At 41.0% G+C, this 14,797-nt stretch overlaps 1 protein-coding gene across 1 annotated transcript; it reads right to left on the bottom strand.

Annotated features, from left to right (window-relative positions):
- Nucleotides 1-712: 712 nt before the first annotated feature.
- wnt8b (wingless-type MMTV integration site family, member 8b) lies at nt 713-8,051 on the bottom strand. The gene is made up of 6 exons (XM_037686840.1): nt 7,981-8,051; nt 7,469-7,502; nt 6,496-6,634; nt 4,874-4,999; nt 4,650-4,792; nt 713-1,342 (listed from the first exon to the last, which is right to left on the bottom strand). Exons 1-6 carry the CDS (start codon nt 8,049-8,051, stop codon nt 773-775), a joined length of 1,083 nt encoding a protein of 360 aa, XP_037542768.1. The 3' UTR covers nt 713-772.
- Between the last annotated feature and the right edge of the window lie 6,746 nt (nt 8,052-14,797).

Genomic DNA, 14,797 nt, shown 5'->3' on the forward strand with positions numbered 1-14,797 from the left:
AAGATGGTTACCACAGCTAAGCAGTCTTAGCAAACACCAAAACAGTTACAACTAAGTAGATTTGACAGGTTTTAATGTAAAGTTTAATGTGGTAGTAGCTGAGGGTTATTCCCACCACATACTTTGAGCGCTACACGATGCACGACATTTTATGTTAAAACTTTGCCGTTAACTGTTGGAGTTAACCCTGTTTGTCTGTTAGCAAAATATCTCACGAACCACTGGATGGATTTTAATTTAATTCTCAGAAAATAACTATTGGATGTTCGTCTGCAGCCGTTTAACTGCTTGTACTGATTAAGCTAATTCAAGATGGCGGCCACACCTAATTACCTCAGCCATCACAAACGTGGCTACGACAGTCGGTTTCACAGGTACTGAGATAAAATCGTCATAGCTGAGGGGCAGAGCTTTCATATCCCATGATCACGCATAAGGCTTATAAAACAACGGTTAAAACTCGGTAATTTCTTGCAGGGTGATCTCACGATGCTCGCGCTAGATCGTCAACCAAACTGCTAAAATTTCTCGCATGCTTTTTGTTTATTAGAATAAATAAAAGTGGCAAATTTTGACGTCAGCTAAAACGCTTCCATTGCCCTGTGGATTTTTTTTAAATGTTGTAAAAATATAAAAATATATCTTAAATACATTATGCTAAAAAAACAACATTCTACAAAACGTAAGAGCGCTCCTCTTTCCTCTCTGCTATGACGGGCCTCTGTGCTACGAAGCAGTCCGTGCAGACTGAGCGTCCGGCTGCTGGACACGCTCAGTGCCTCTTCCTCAGTCTGAGGCTCTTCCTGCGGCTCGTGGCGCTCTCGTTCCTCTCCCACTGACCTCCCTTCTTCACGCAGAAGTACTTGGTCACCGTCTTCCTGCACTGCTCGCACTTCACCGCGCAGCACCAGTGGAACTTGCAGTTGCAGCTGGACACCATTTCAGTCTTGCGCTCCTCCATAGCCAAGCCGCACTCGCCGCACAGCCTCTTGCAGCTCCGTTTCTCTGACTTGCTCAGGCCCTTGCCTTTCTTCAGGCACTCGCGGCCTTCCGTACCCGGCAGGCCCAGAGTGCGGTTTTCAAGGCAGTAGTCGGGAGAGTCCTCCAGATGGACCAGCTCCTTGCGGGAGATGGAGCTGAACGTCTCGGCAATGGCTCCTCGGCCGGCCGCGCTGTTCCCCGCTCCTCGGAGGAGGTCCACTTTCACTGCCCGGTGGTACTTCTCCTTTAGGTAGTTGCCCACCTCCCTGAACTCTGGCAGCTGCAGCCAGCAGGTCTGAGTGGTGCAGCTTCCAGACACACCGTGACACTTGCATGTCCTCTGCATGGTCCCCTTGACCGCCTGCAGACAACAAAAATAGAAGACTCACTACAAGACAATGCACGTTCAGTTTACCACATATTGTTCTGTGAAGGAAGCCATTTCGGTCAAACCTTGAAAATATTGTGTTCAATCTCACGTAATATCTCACATGATCTGTTGAAGATTGGAGTGTGCTTTGAAAGACTGCCCCAACTTTTAGCTTCTGTAAAATGACAGACGTTCTCTGATCATTTTAGGTGGGCAAAAGTCGACTATCTTTAATCGAGTTCACTCCAAAAGGTAAGTAATGTGCATCAAAAGATTATGTTCTGAGAGCTTCATTAAATTTCATACCGTTTTGTACGAGATATTTTGCTAACAGACAAATAGGACCAATACCAAGAGTTTTTGGCAAAGGTTTAAACAAAAATGTTGTGCAGAGAAGGTGTTGGAGATGACTTTCAACTTTTCCCACAGCAAACGTTAGCTCAGTATTAGCAAAACGGACTGACCTACAAACACTTGGTGTTGCTTAGCTGTAGCAGTCATCTTGGAAAAGTTAGCCACTTGTTGATAATCATCCAATTCTTGAAAGTTTCTTTAAAATATATTCAGTGGTTCAGAAGATATTTTGATAACAGTCTAAAAGGATTAACTCCAACAGTTAATGAGTGAGCTGCAGAAAATGTGTAGCCCTCAGGGTATATGGTGGGAATGACTCCCAACTACCACCACACCCAATATGATTAAAATCTATTAAAGTGACCGAGTCAATTTTTCTGTTTGTAAAATTGCTTTGCTGTGGCAGCCATCTTGGATCATATTGACTCAGTTACCGTAATTTCCGGAATATAAGTCGCTTTTTTTTTTTTTGCTTAGATTAGTCAGTCCTGTGACTTATACGTCGAAGCAACTTATATATGTACTTTTTTCCATATTCATAACGCAATTTTTGACTGACGCTTTAAATTTTGAAGAACTATAACAGCGAGTCCTCCCGTGTGTGCTCGCTTCACTCAGCTGGTGCTGGTGGAGGAACGCTGAAGAGCAAACAAGTTTCACTTGTAAATGAGTCCTCGAGGCTCAGTGTGATTTATCTGTATGAATAAAGGTTGAATACAAAAAAAAATAAAAATGCTAGTGGCTCTGGCCGCAATGGATGGATGGATGGATGGATGGCACCTCACCGTCCAGGCAATATGAAGCTGTTTTGACTATTAAATGAACACATAATAAATGTGACAGTTCAGCTAATAAATGTCACTTATATGTCGAAGCAACATGTTTTTTTTTCCTCTTCATGATGCTTTTTTTGACCGATGCGACTTATACTCCGGATCGAATTATACGCCGAAAAATACGGTACTTTCTGAAAGTTTAATCAATGTTTAATTGAAATTAGGGATGCACGATATTATCGGCATGGTATCGGTATCGGCCAATATTAGCGTTAAAGTTATATATCGGACATCGGCCATTCCATTAAAACAACTTGCCGATATAAAAGACGCTGTTTTTGTATGTCAGCCCAGTGACAAGGATGCCTGCAGCGGCAGCACAACGTGATGACGTCCCGCGCGCCAATCTGATCTCAAGGCAGAGAGGAAAATCCAAAATGTCGGCGTGTGGAAGTTTTTTTTTCATTGAGGATTTCGAAGCCAGTTGTGGACTACGCTGAACCTCGCTACATCGTCCCCTGTCGGAGATATTTTTCCGACGTAACCTTACCCGAGTTACAAGCCGTCATATCCAACGTCATTGAGAAGCTAATAGCTGATAGCACGACTTGTTGGGTGAGTTTTACCACAGACATTTGGACGTCGTGTTAGCCCCGTTAGCATGATTAGTCTTACGGCAAAATGGTTAGACAAAATCTTTGAACTTAAAAAGTCTGTCCTTCATGCACAAGAGTGCAGAGGATCCCACACTGCAGCTAAGAACCCAGAACAAGTCTCCACAAGTGAGACGGCAGGTGACTAATGTTAATAAATAACATTTAACACTTCATTTAATATAAGTTAATGTGCTACACATATCATATGACTTTTACTGAATATATGTCACCAGCTCTTACAGCTGTTACACACTTTAGTAGCAAATAAGCCTAAATAAGAGGGCTATGTTCTGACAAATGAAAGTATATAAAAATATTGGTATCGGTTATCGGCCAAATAAGTTTTAACATATCGGCATATCGGATATCGGCCAAAAATCCAATATCGTGCATCCCTAATTAAAATCTGTTCAATTATTCTTGAGATATTCTTCTAAAGAGACAAACACGCACAGACACATTAAAAAACATCATTCCACCTTCACCTTTGGCAGCGAGTGATGAAGAGCGCCAAAGCTGCCTGCAGTGTGTGTTCGTAAACTCTCTTTCGGTTGATTGATGTGTTGTCAAATTAACTAACTGAATTATTAAAGTTGTCCGGTTCAGTTAAAAAAAAAGGTTGAATACATTCAATGGAAGGTCCGTTGCACAGTTTCTTTGTCGTCCTCAGTGTTTCCTGACTTTACCTGACACAAAACAGCTGTCAGCTGAAAGGGGCGTTTTCTCCAGGGCCTGAACCCTCCGCCGAGGTGAGGCCGCATCAAAGTTTCACATCGAGCTCCATTGTCCCCCCGAATAATACGCAGGAGTATTTATTTAGCATGTTCATTATCAACATGTTTTCTTTCGAGGGAGGACCCATTGAGCGGAGAAACGGAAAAAAGAAGTTTTTCTCTCTTTCTTGTCCCCATTTTTATCTGTTACAATGATGCTCCAGGTGCCATGGGGATCCCAGGGCCCAGCGGGGGGGAGCAAAGGCACCGTCAACAAAGAGCACTTCAGCTGCACGCCTGTGGTCCCCTCAGACTCCCTCGGAGCCAAACAAAGGCTAACATAAATGTGGGATCCTTATCGCAAGAATAAAACTAAAACACTTATTTTAAGAAAGCAGGAGGATACAGAATGCCGTGCGGTGTCTGGCTCCGCGGGATCTCCAATTAAGCTCGCACTAGCAACTCTGGGATTCCTGAGTTGACGTATTGTTATAAGGTGCATTCAGCACTGGTAAATAGGCCCTTCTGGTACATCGAACACACTGTTGTTATCGGGAACGAGTGGCACCTCACTTATTGCAACGTGAAAGGGATACTTGGGTGGCACACTCAGTGTTCTCCTGAGCGAGGAAAAATAATTCAAAGAGCGCTCTACGCTCAGAAATCAGTTGGAGGGGCCCTGCAGGAACAAACATTCAAACACCCAGTTGAGCTCGAGGCACAGACGTTGTTTACTTGATCTACGAGCTCATGTCTCGTTTCAAAGTGGATGGGAGCGAATCAGGGCCAGCTACTGCACCTTTCGACCAGCCTCGTTGTTGTGGAGGTTCATGGCTGCCCGAGCGTCCTGCCCGGTCTCCAAGGCGTCCACGAACTGTTTCGAGATGGCCTCGCCGAAGCCAACGTTGTCGCTGCAGCCACCCCACAGCCAGCCATGACCGCCTGAGAAGAAAAACAGTTTCTGTTTTGCATCGTATTGTGCGCAGTGAAAGATTTATGCACAGATTTAGGGAGTTCCCTGACCTCGTTGTCCGTTTCTGCTGTCATCGCAGCCGCAGTTATCAAAGTCTCCCAGACTGCAGTTCCTGGTTAGGGTGTACATGACGCCCGCAGAGCTGATGGCATGGACGAATGCGGCCTCACGATTTGCTGCCAGCAGAGGGACTCTTTAACAATCTTCACTCATCAAAGATTTTTATTGCACAAATGAGATACAGTAATGAAATTTATTTACATTTTTTTATATATAAGCATTATTTTTAACCTTTATTTAAACAGGTAAATCCCATTGCGATCACAGATCTCTTTTGCAAGGGAGGCCTGGGCCTGAATGCAGCCTAACATGCATGTTTTTAATCTGTGGGAGGAAACCGGAGTACCCGGAGAAAACCCACGCAAACATGAGAAGAACATGCAAACTCCACCCAGAAAGACCCCAGGTTCAATTGGGGATTGAACCCAGGACCTTCTTGCTGTGAGGCAACAGTACTAACCACTGACCAGTCGTGCTCATCTACTTTCAAAGTGTCTGACGCCAATGTGGTTTTTACTTTTCTATTACGTACTCGTTTTCAAGAGACATTTTTTACAATAAAATGGTGGTTAAGCATATGCATGTTTGTATTTTCTCCAAGTTGAGAAGTTTAGCAGTTTCATATGCTTTTCCAAAAATCTTTCCATTGCAGATTTTTCAATAAATCCTAGGTTGTAAAAAAAATTGCTGTAATTTACAAGCTTACTACAATTTTATTGATCAAAAAAGACCATGAAATGTTGACCTAATGGGTCCACCATCTATCATTTGTTTAGAACAAAACAAGGCTCTCATGCATGTGTAAATGAAGATCATTTTAAACTGTCAAACATACGTTTGAGTCTCAACAAAACAGAGAAAGCTGATGGCTTATTAGATATAATGGTACCACTTTACAATAAGGCTCCCCTTAAAGAGGGCTAATAAATAGTTAATACATTATTAATTCCTCTATAAACACTTTATAAATCATTAATTATTGTTTATTAAGCATTAATTAAGGGTGACAGAGAGACCAAACTGAGCAGTTTCTTACCAAATATTGAGCCAAATCTGCCACCTATATATTTAATCTAGAGTTGTTTTATTAAACGGTTAAGTTACTATCTTGTAAGCACAATAAACATTTGTAAACCTATTTTTTTTTAGGATATAATATTAGTTGTAGATACTTATAATACAGTGATAAAGTACAATATTATATGCTAAAAATGAGGTTTACAAATGCTTATTGTGCTCACAAGGTAGTAACTTAGTCTGAAATGTTTAATATAACAACTCTAGATGAAATATATAATTGAACAGATTGGGCTCAGAAACTGGTCAGTTGTTTTTCTCTCTGTCCCCCTTAATCAATGCATAATAAGCAGTTATTAATGATTTATAGAGGAATTGATAACATATCTATAAACTGTTTATTAGCCATCTATAAGGGGAGCCTTATTGTAAAGTGGTGCCAATATAATTATCGTGTTTTGTTTTTTCTTTCAAGTGAAAAAGACCGTCCTAAAGCATCTTGTGCCCTCTCTGTTTCAAACAGTGAAATCGTGCACAAAGAGAGGTCCGGTTACATCGACCCCTTCGCTTGCTGGTGTTCCAGTCGTGGACTCACCACTGCGCAGGCTGCTGTGTGTGGACAGCTGCAGAGCTCTCTCTGGGCAGTTCCAGCGGTCCCAAGCGAACTGGTGTTTGCATTCCTCGATGCCTGTCTGAGCTCCTGCTGCCACGCTGCTCGAGTAAATCAGGTAAGCCTGCAGCGGCAGCAGAAACACAGCGCCATTTAAACTCGCAAAGCAACAACAGCATAAAACAGAACAATCCTCATAAAAGAGTTCCCTTTGAGGAGGATTGACGTGAAACTAAGAGACGAAACCAGTAAGGAAACGCTTAGACACAAGAGAAAATATTTTGTGAGTAAATCTTGAGTTTTGCTGAGGCAGAATTTGACTTTTGTCGTGTTGCGACATTTTTAATAACTTGAAGCTCAAGGAAGGCCCAAAAAGTGATGAACGTGCTTAAATTTGGATTTTTCTTCACCCTTTATTTATATATTTTAAATCAGAACTTAAAGTAATAGAAAGGGTGGACCACTGGACAGGGGTGTCGGGGGAGTTTATAAAAAGCAGAGCAATATTATGCCATTCAGAAATTGCGAGCACAATGACTTGTGGAGCTTTCTCAGACCGGTGCGCTCCATCCTGCTGCTCCGCTGCTTGTTCAGACTGCATGAATGATAATATAACTAATATGTCTCAAGTGGCCTTCAGGGAGATGGAGTACCACCTCTTTCACAGGGGTCTGGCTCACTAATGATGACCACCCACTACAGCCTCTCCTGCCCTCGCTGCTTAACACATTCAACCCTTGGATACACAGAGCCTCTGAATAAGGTCAAGTGTACTGTGGGGTGGGGTGGGGGGGGATCACAAAAGGCCAAGAATATCATTGATTTAGAGCTTTTGTTGAATACAGACAGGTAGCTGAGCTTGTCGATACGCTTCACACAGGGACCGTGGTTTTTCTCCCTGTTTCTGTCAGGAGAAGCCAAAAAAAGAGGAGGAAAGATCAAAAGAAAGTTGGCTTACCTTGGGTCCGGTCATCAAGAAATTATTCACTGACCTGGAAGAGGAGACAGCTTATTCACTCAAGGAAGCTCCACAAATTCCTCCGCTAGCATCTCTCATTAGTGTGCTGCGGATCACGTTAAACCGCGACACCATCCGAACCGTGGCGGAGCAAACGTGCGCCAGTGAAGGCCCCGTTCATGTTTCCTTGTTGTAAAACGTCTTAATGATTGTCTATATCATTGTGATGATGGATTTTAAAATTCACGTCCTTGTCTGGGAATGAAACGCTCACGTGACCAAGCAAAAGGGAGGCAAAGGAACCCTGAGCTGAGAGCGAGCAAATATGCCCTTTTTGTAAGAAGCATTATTAAAAACATGCTCTGGTGAAAAGGTTTGACAGCTCAGTCATCACCAAATAAATCCAGGAACCATTTTTTTCTTCTTTTTGTGTTTTTTTTTACATAAGAACTGCAGATTAAACCTCGTGAGGATGAGGAAATTGTAACTATTTAGAGATAAATGAAACTTACCAGCAGCAGTATGACCTCATGTGAGTCATAAGTATGAAAACGTAATAAAACACCTCCCAGTGAATGAACATCCTGACAGGTAAGACTTGTCCCGATAGCCTGCAGACGACACAAAGAATGGAGAGGCAACTGGGCTACCAGCGTATGAAACTTCACCAGAAGCGATCAGGACTCAAGGAGGGGGCTCTGAAATGGAGCTCCTCTCGTCCCAACAAGAGATTATCTGCTTAATTAAAGATTTCCCCCCCTTCTCAGCCTCCTGGCCAATCAGAAGGTTTTTTCTCTGAGGAGAGATTGAAATGATCAAAAGGGCACCCTGGGCCTTCAGGGCCGAGCAACGGTGGCTTCCCTGCCTCCATTCAAGAGAAGGGAAGATCCGTTTAATCCTGCAGGAAAAGAGTAACACTGATCCCCCGAATTCTGCTCAGAAAATGGGTTTATTTAAGATATCTGAGGCGCTGCTGATTGTCAGGGATTAGTGGAAGATAGCGCTCTGGTTTGATGATGGGGCTGCAGAAATGAGTCAGTGTACTTTGGAGGAAGTAATTGTGAAATCAACAAAGCTGTGATTAAATCAGAGCTGAAGCACAGACTGTTACTCAGAGCGACTCCCGTCCTGCTCCGTTGTTTCACGTCACTCAACAAACGTCTTGAATGATTTACAGTCCAGCTGCATCCACATGCAGTTGAGACAAATACAAGATGCTGTCTTCAGTGTGGTGTTTAATTACTCATTTTAATGTGCTTTCGATTTACCGGAACAAAGTGTAACATAATTGTTTAAATCTGTCGCCATAAATTCTCAGAAAAAAATAATCTTTAAGGATGATGAGCAGCAGACTGGAAGGTGTACAGAAGAGGATTAAGACCACCATGGAAAAAAAAAATACATAAATAAATAAAATAAATAAAAATAATAATAAATAACAATAATAAAAATTTAATAAAAATAAATTAATAATTATAATAATAATGGATAACAAATATTAATAAATTCAATAAAATACTACTAATAATAACAATAATAAATAATAATAAAAATGTTATAAAAATAAATTATAATATAAATAACAAATAATAAGAAATGTAATAAATAAGAAAAAGAACAAGAATAATGATAAGAATATAATCTCAGATTTCTGAGAGAAAAAAAAGTCAAATTTTAGGAAAAAAATATTGTTCTGCACTTTGGCCCCAATCTTCTTCCATAATGTGATTTTTTTTCTTTTTTTTCATTTATCCTTTATTTATGCAGGTAGTCTCATTGAGCCATGAGAACTCATTTTCAAGAGAGACCTGTTTAGGGAGCAGATGGCGGGGGTTAAGGGCCTTGCTCAAGGGCCCAGAGTGGGGCGAATGAAGGTGTCTGTGTTTCACCTTTTCCACCCACATTTTTGATGTTGACGGTACCGGGAAGTGAACCTGCGACTTTCCGATCACACGCCCATCTTCTAACCTCTGCGCCACCACCTCCCCCTGAATGTTACAAGGAACAATAAATAAACAAATAAATAAACAACAATAATATAAATAAATTCTGTACTACAGAAGGTGTTGAGGTGCTATAATGCTGCAGACTTGTTATGCAAAATGTGTCTAAATAAATGAAATAAGAACTTGTACAAAGTGATGGCCGTCATCTCTCTTTGCAATTTATTGGAGCTTCAGAAAAGACCCTCCTGATGAAACATTTAGTAAAACACATGTTTTATTGTGGTTTAATATGATACAATGTTACTGTATGATTTTTATTTTATTTTATTTTATTTATTTTTTTGTTGTTGTTTTGTTTTGCAGCTGAATATGGAAACTTTGATGAATTTTGCAAAACCCTTTCAGGGACTAATCTGGAAAACCTTTCTGATACTTTCAAGAAAACTTTCAGTAGTGTTGCCTCAGGTTTTGAAATACTTCTATGTTGCATGATTGAACTGATAATATCTTGTACGTTAGACCAGAGAAAATATGAGAAAGCTACTTCAAAATGAATCTTTACTTGCAGGTCTCTCTTGTAAATGAGTCCTCGAGGCTCAGTGGGATTAACCTGTATAAATAAAGGTTGAATGAACTTTACCTCCCTTGGCTACTAAACACGTCTTTAAGCAGTGTTTCTAAAAGGTTCTGTAAATTTGGCAGGCGTAGCATGAAAAAGGCCTTTCCTGACCATGACCTCTGAACCTCACGTCATTTGTCGGAACCACTCTGAACTGGTTTCTTTAAAGTCGTTCTGACCAGATTAATATCTGATTGTTTCTGCACAGTCACTGTCCTTACTCACACAGAATGATAAATGCCACGTATTTCTTTTAAGCTTTATTTGGGGGGAAACATAAAACATGTTCATCAAATGAAGTTAGTTTTATTTGATTATGACACGTTTGAAACATGAATAATGTTGATTATTGTTTGCAATTACAAAAAAATATATATCTTAAATGTTCCAATGTGATTTTAACATATTATCTTCTTTGCTTCAAACAAGTGACACTAGGATTGTGTGCAAGGTGTTTGGGACAGACTGGGAGCAGTTTTATCAGCTGAAGATGCCAGTCAGTCTCGGTGAATGCCATATCACCCTCTGATAGCTCCCAGTATGTCCTTGGCGCCTGGGCTGTTTTCAGTGGTGTGTTCCAGGCTTCTCCATAACCACCACCACCCTGCAGAACGTAGCTCGTCATCTCAGTGATCTGAGGATCAGTCAGTGCTGTGTTTCAGTCTGAAAGTGTCTGTCTGACCACAGTAAATTGTTGGAGCTTTCACACTGAGGTGCTGCTGGTTTGAAGAGGATGGCCTGACCGTCAGCAGCCAATGGCCAACGGGCTGATGTCACTGCTGGGATGACCGAGGTCAGCAGTTGTGGCTCCACTTACAGTAGACTGGTGGCAGTTTTCCATAGCATGCAACATTTCTTTTTCTGCTTACACAGACGGTCAACACACAGTTTCTGCTTGCTCATAGAGCAGAGGATGGACAAGGCATGCTGTTCTATGACATTTACACAAGTCCTCCTCAGGAAGAGGAGAAACAGCTAAAGTTTTTGTAGTTTTGATAGCAAACACTCCTATCGGCCATATCATATAATCTCTTCCAAGACTCCTTGCTCTTCTTTATGCCGACTATTGTTCTTAATAATACAGTTTTATGTTTACACAAACCTTGAGCTTTGTTGCAAATAAAAGGAATGGCTTTTTTAAACTCAGTTCTTCCCTGCTGAACACTTCCAGACAGTAAAAGGGTGTACCTTGGTCTTGCTGCAGGTTTCTGTTAGTTTTGAGCTGAGATAAAGTGTATTTCCTCTGCTACAGGTTTCCTCGGTCAAACCCTGCATCTACAGTCCTTTTTATCCGTTGTGCTTCTTCCAAAGACACTTAACGATGGAACTCCTTTGTCTGGTTTTACATCTTTAGAGAGACTGTGCAGATGTATTACAACCACACCACAGTGTTTGACCAAACATGTCAATTGCAGATTTTGTGTTTTGGGCAGCATTTGGGCTAGGAACATTTATTTGTTCAGTTAGCCTCCCACACTGCCATTTCCGTTTACCGTAATTTTTGCTGTATTAAGTCGCACATTTTTGCATAAATTAGCATGCCCTGTGACTTATACAGCAAAGCAACTTATTTCCCATATTTTTAACCCAATTTTTGGCTGAGATCTGAAGATTTCATTCATTCTGACATGGACAATATCGAACACTACCATTTTCAGCCACTAGATGGCGGTCGAGTAATATGGCAAGCCAAGTATCTCATTAATAGGTAAAACTGGCTATTAATGAGACACTTGGCTTGCCATACCAAGCCACCTTCATCTGGCTCTGGAACTCCTGGAGCAAACGTCAGATCAGCAGCATTTCTTCGTGTCGCCCAGGCAAAATGCAGCTGATTTGACCAATATAATGCATTTATTAAGGAAAAGTTCAACTGACACACACCAAACAAAGAATTGTTTTTAGGTGGTTATCTTGGTAAATTTCAAAGAAATGCACAGCGAGTCATCCCTCTGTGCGCTCCAGCAGCCATGAATCAGCTTTTGAAATGCAGCTGATTTTACCATTAAAGTGCATTTATTAAGCAAAAGGTAGACTGAGACACACCATTGATATAATTTCGAGCAAAATGTTTTTAAGTGTTAATCTTGTTAAATTCTTGTTAAAGTCCTCCTGTGCATGCCCCCACGGCCGCCATTTGTCAGCCAATCAATTTTTGGCTCAACACCATCTCACGTTTCCAGGTTCAAACCACATTTACGGGTTGTCAGCGGTGATGCATAATAGATGTGACTTATATGGCGAAGCGACGTATTTATGTTTTTTCCCACTTTATTAGACATGCAGGTGCTTGTCATAAAATTAGAATATTGTGAAAAAGTTGATTTATTTCAGTAATTCCATTCAAAAAGTGAAACTTGTATATTGTATTAATTCACTGATGAATATGTTTATTTCAAATGTTTATTTCTTTTAATGTTGATTATAACTGACAACTAATGAAAACCCCAAATTCAGTATCGCATAAAATTAGAATATTGTGAAAAGGTTCAATATTGAAGACACCTGGTGTCACACTCTAATCAGCTAATTAACTCAAAACACCTGCAAAGGCCTTTAAATGGTCTCAGTCTAGTTCTGTGTGCTACACAATCATGGGGAAAACTGCTGACTTGACAGTTGTCCAAAAGACGACCATTGACACCTTGCACAAGGAGGACAAGACACAAAAGGTCATTGCTAAAGAGTCTGGCAAAACTGGTTGATCCACTCTGAGAAGGTGCTATTTAAGAGACTGAGCTGAATACAGCACCTCAGACAGAGGAAGTCTCTCGGATGAGAGACGAAACGTTTCTACATTTTTTTGTTGTTTTGCTTTTTTTTTTTTTTTTTTTTTAATGTCCAGAGGACTAGATTTAACTTTTTTAGAGTCTGGCTGTTCACAGAGCTCTGCATCCAAGCACATTAATAGAGAGGTGAAGAGAAGGAAACAATGTTGTAGAAAAAAGTGTACAAGCAATAGGAATATCCTGATGCATACTTAATAATCCAGGTAGAAAAATCTAAAAAAGTTAAATCTGGTCCTCTGGACATTAAAAAAATTTTTTTTTAATAAAATAAATTGTAGAAACGTTTCGTCTTTCATCCAAAAGACTTCCTCGGTCTTTTGCAATAGGGATAACTGCATCCTGGAGAGGATTGTGAAACAAAACCCTTTACAAAATGTGGGGGAGATTCACAAAGTGTGGACTGCAGCTGGAGTCAGTGCTTCAAGAACCACCACTCACAGACGTATGCAAGACATGGGGTTCAGTTGTCGCATTCCTTGTGTCAAGCCACTCTTGAACAAGAGACAGTGTCAGAAGTATCTCGCCTGGGACTGCTGCTGAGTGGTTCAAAGTCATGTTCTCTGATGAAAGTAAATTTTGCATTTCCTTTGGAAATCAAGGTCCCAGAGTCTGGTGGAAGAGAGGAGAGGCACACAATCCATGTTGCTTGAGGTCCAGTGTCAAGTTTCCACAGTCAATGATGGTTTGGGGTGCCATGTCATCTGCTGGTGTTAGTCCACTGTGTTCTTAGGTCCAAGGTCAATGCAGCCATCTGCCAGCTAGTTTTAGAGCACTTCATGCTTCCTGCTGCTGACCAACTTTATGGAGATGCAGATTTCATTTTCCAACAGGACTTTGCACCTGCACACAGTGCCAAAGCTACCAGTACCTGGTTTAAGGACCATGGGATCCCTGTTCTTAACTGGCCAGCAAACTCGCCTGACCTTAACCCCATAGAAAATCTATGGGGTTAAGGTCAGTATTGTGAAGAGGAATATGTGATATGCCAGACCCAACAATTCAGAAGAGCTGAAGGCCACTATCAGAGCAACCAGGGCTCTCATAACACCTGAGCAGAGCCACAGACTGATCAACTCCATGCCACGCTGCATTGCTGCAGTAATCCAGGCAAAAGGAGCAACAACTAAGTATTGAGTGATGCACATGCTCATACTTTTCATGCTCATACTTTTCATGTTCAGACTTTTCAGTTGGCCAACATTTCAGGTCTTAAGTAGGAATGCACAATATTGGATTTTTAGTTGATATCCGATATGCTAATATGTTAAAACTTATTTGGACGATAACCGATACTGATATTTTTATATATGTTCCTTCATCAGAACATAGCCTTCTTATTTAGGCTTATTTGCTACAAAAATTGTGTAACAGTTGTAAGAGCTGGTGACATACATTCAGTAACAGCCATATGATATGCATAGCACTTTAATTTATATTAAATTAAAAGTGTTATAAATGTTATTTATTAGCATTAGTCACCTGCGATGCTGTCTCACTTGTGGAGACTTGTTCCAGGTTCTTAGCTGCAGTGTGGGATCCTCTGCACTCTTGTACATGAAGGACAGACTTTTTAAGTTCAAAGTTTTTGTCTATCCATTGTGCCGTAAGACTATTCATGTTAACGGGGCTAACACTTGACGTCCAAATGTCTGTGGTAAAACTCACCCAAGTGCTATCAGCTATTAGCTTCTCAATGATGTTGGAAATGACAACTTGTAACTCGAGTAAAGCTACGTCAGAAAAATATCTCTGCCTGGACAATGTAAGACTCAATATAGTCTAAAAATCTTCGTAATCCAATATCCTCAACGAAAAAGACTTCCACACCGCCGACATTTTGACTTCTTCCTCTCTGCCGTGATCAGATCAGGTAGGCGTGCGTGACGTCATCACGTTGAGTTGGCGCTGCAGTCGTCCTTATCACTGGCTTGTCATACAAAAACAGTGTCTTTTATATTGGGGAGTTATTTTGATG

Source organism: Nematolebias whitei, chromosome 1 (assembly GCF_014905685.2).
Source record: "Nematolebias whitei isolate Nwh7 chromosome 1, NemWhi1, whole genome shotgun sequence".
NCBI lineage: Eukaryota > Metazoa > Chordata > Actinopteri > Cyprinodontiformes > Rivulidae > Nematolebias > Nematolebias whitei.

Excerpts from the sequence above, each read along its gene's own strand:
- wnt8b (XM_037686840.1), bottom strand. The coding sequence starts at position 8,051 with ATGTTCATTCACTGGGAGGTGTTTTATTACGTTTTCATACTTATGACT. Across the intron at positions 5,000-6,495 it reads ACACAGCAGCCTGCGCAGTG|CAAATCGTGAGGCCGCATTC; the intron begins GTGAGTCCACGA and ends CTCTGCTGGCAG. Across the intron at positions 4,793-4,873 it reads CAGCAGAAACGGACAACGAG|GCGGTCATGGCTGGCTGTGG; the intron begins GTCAGGGAACTC and ends TTTTCTTCTCAG.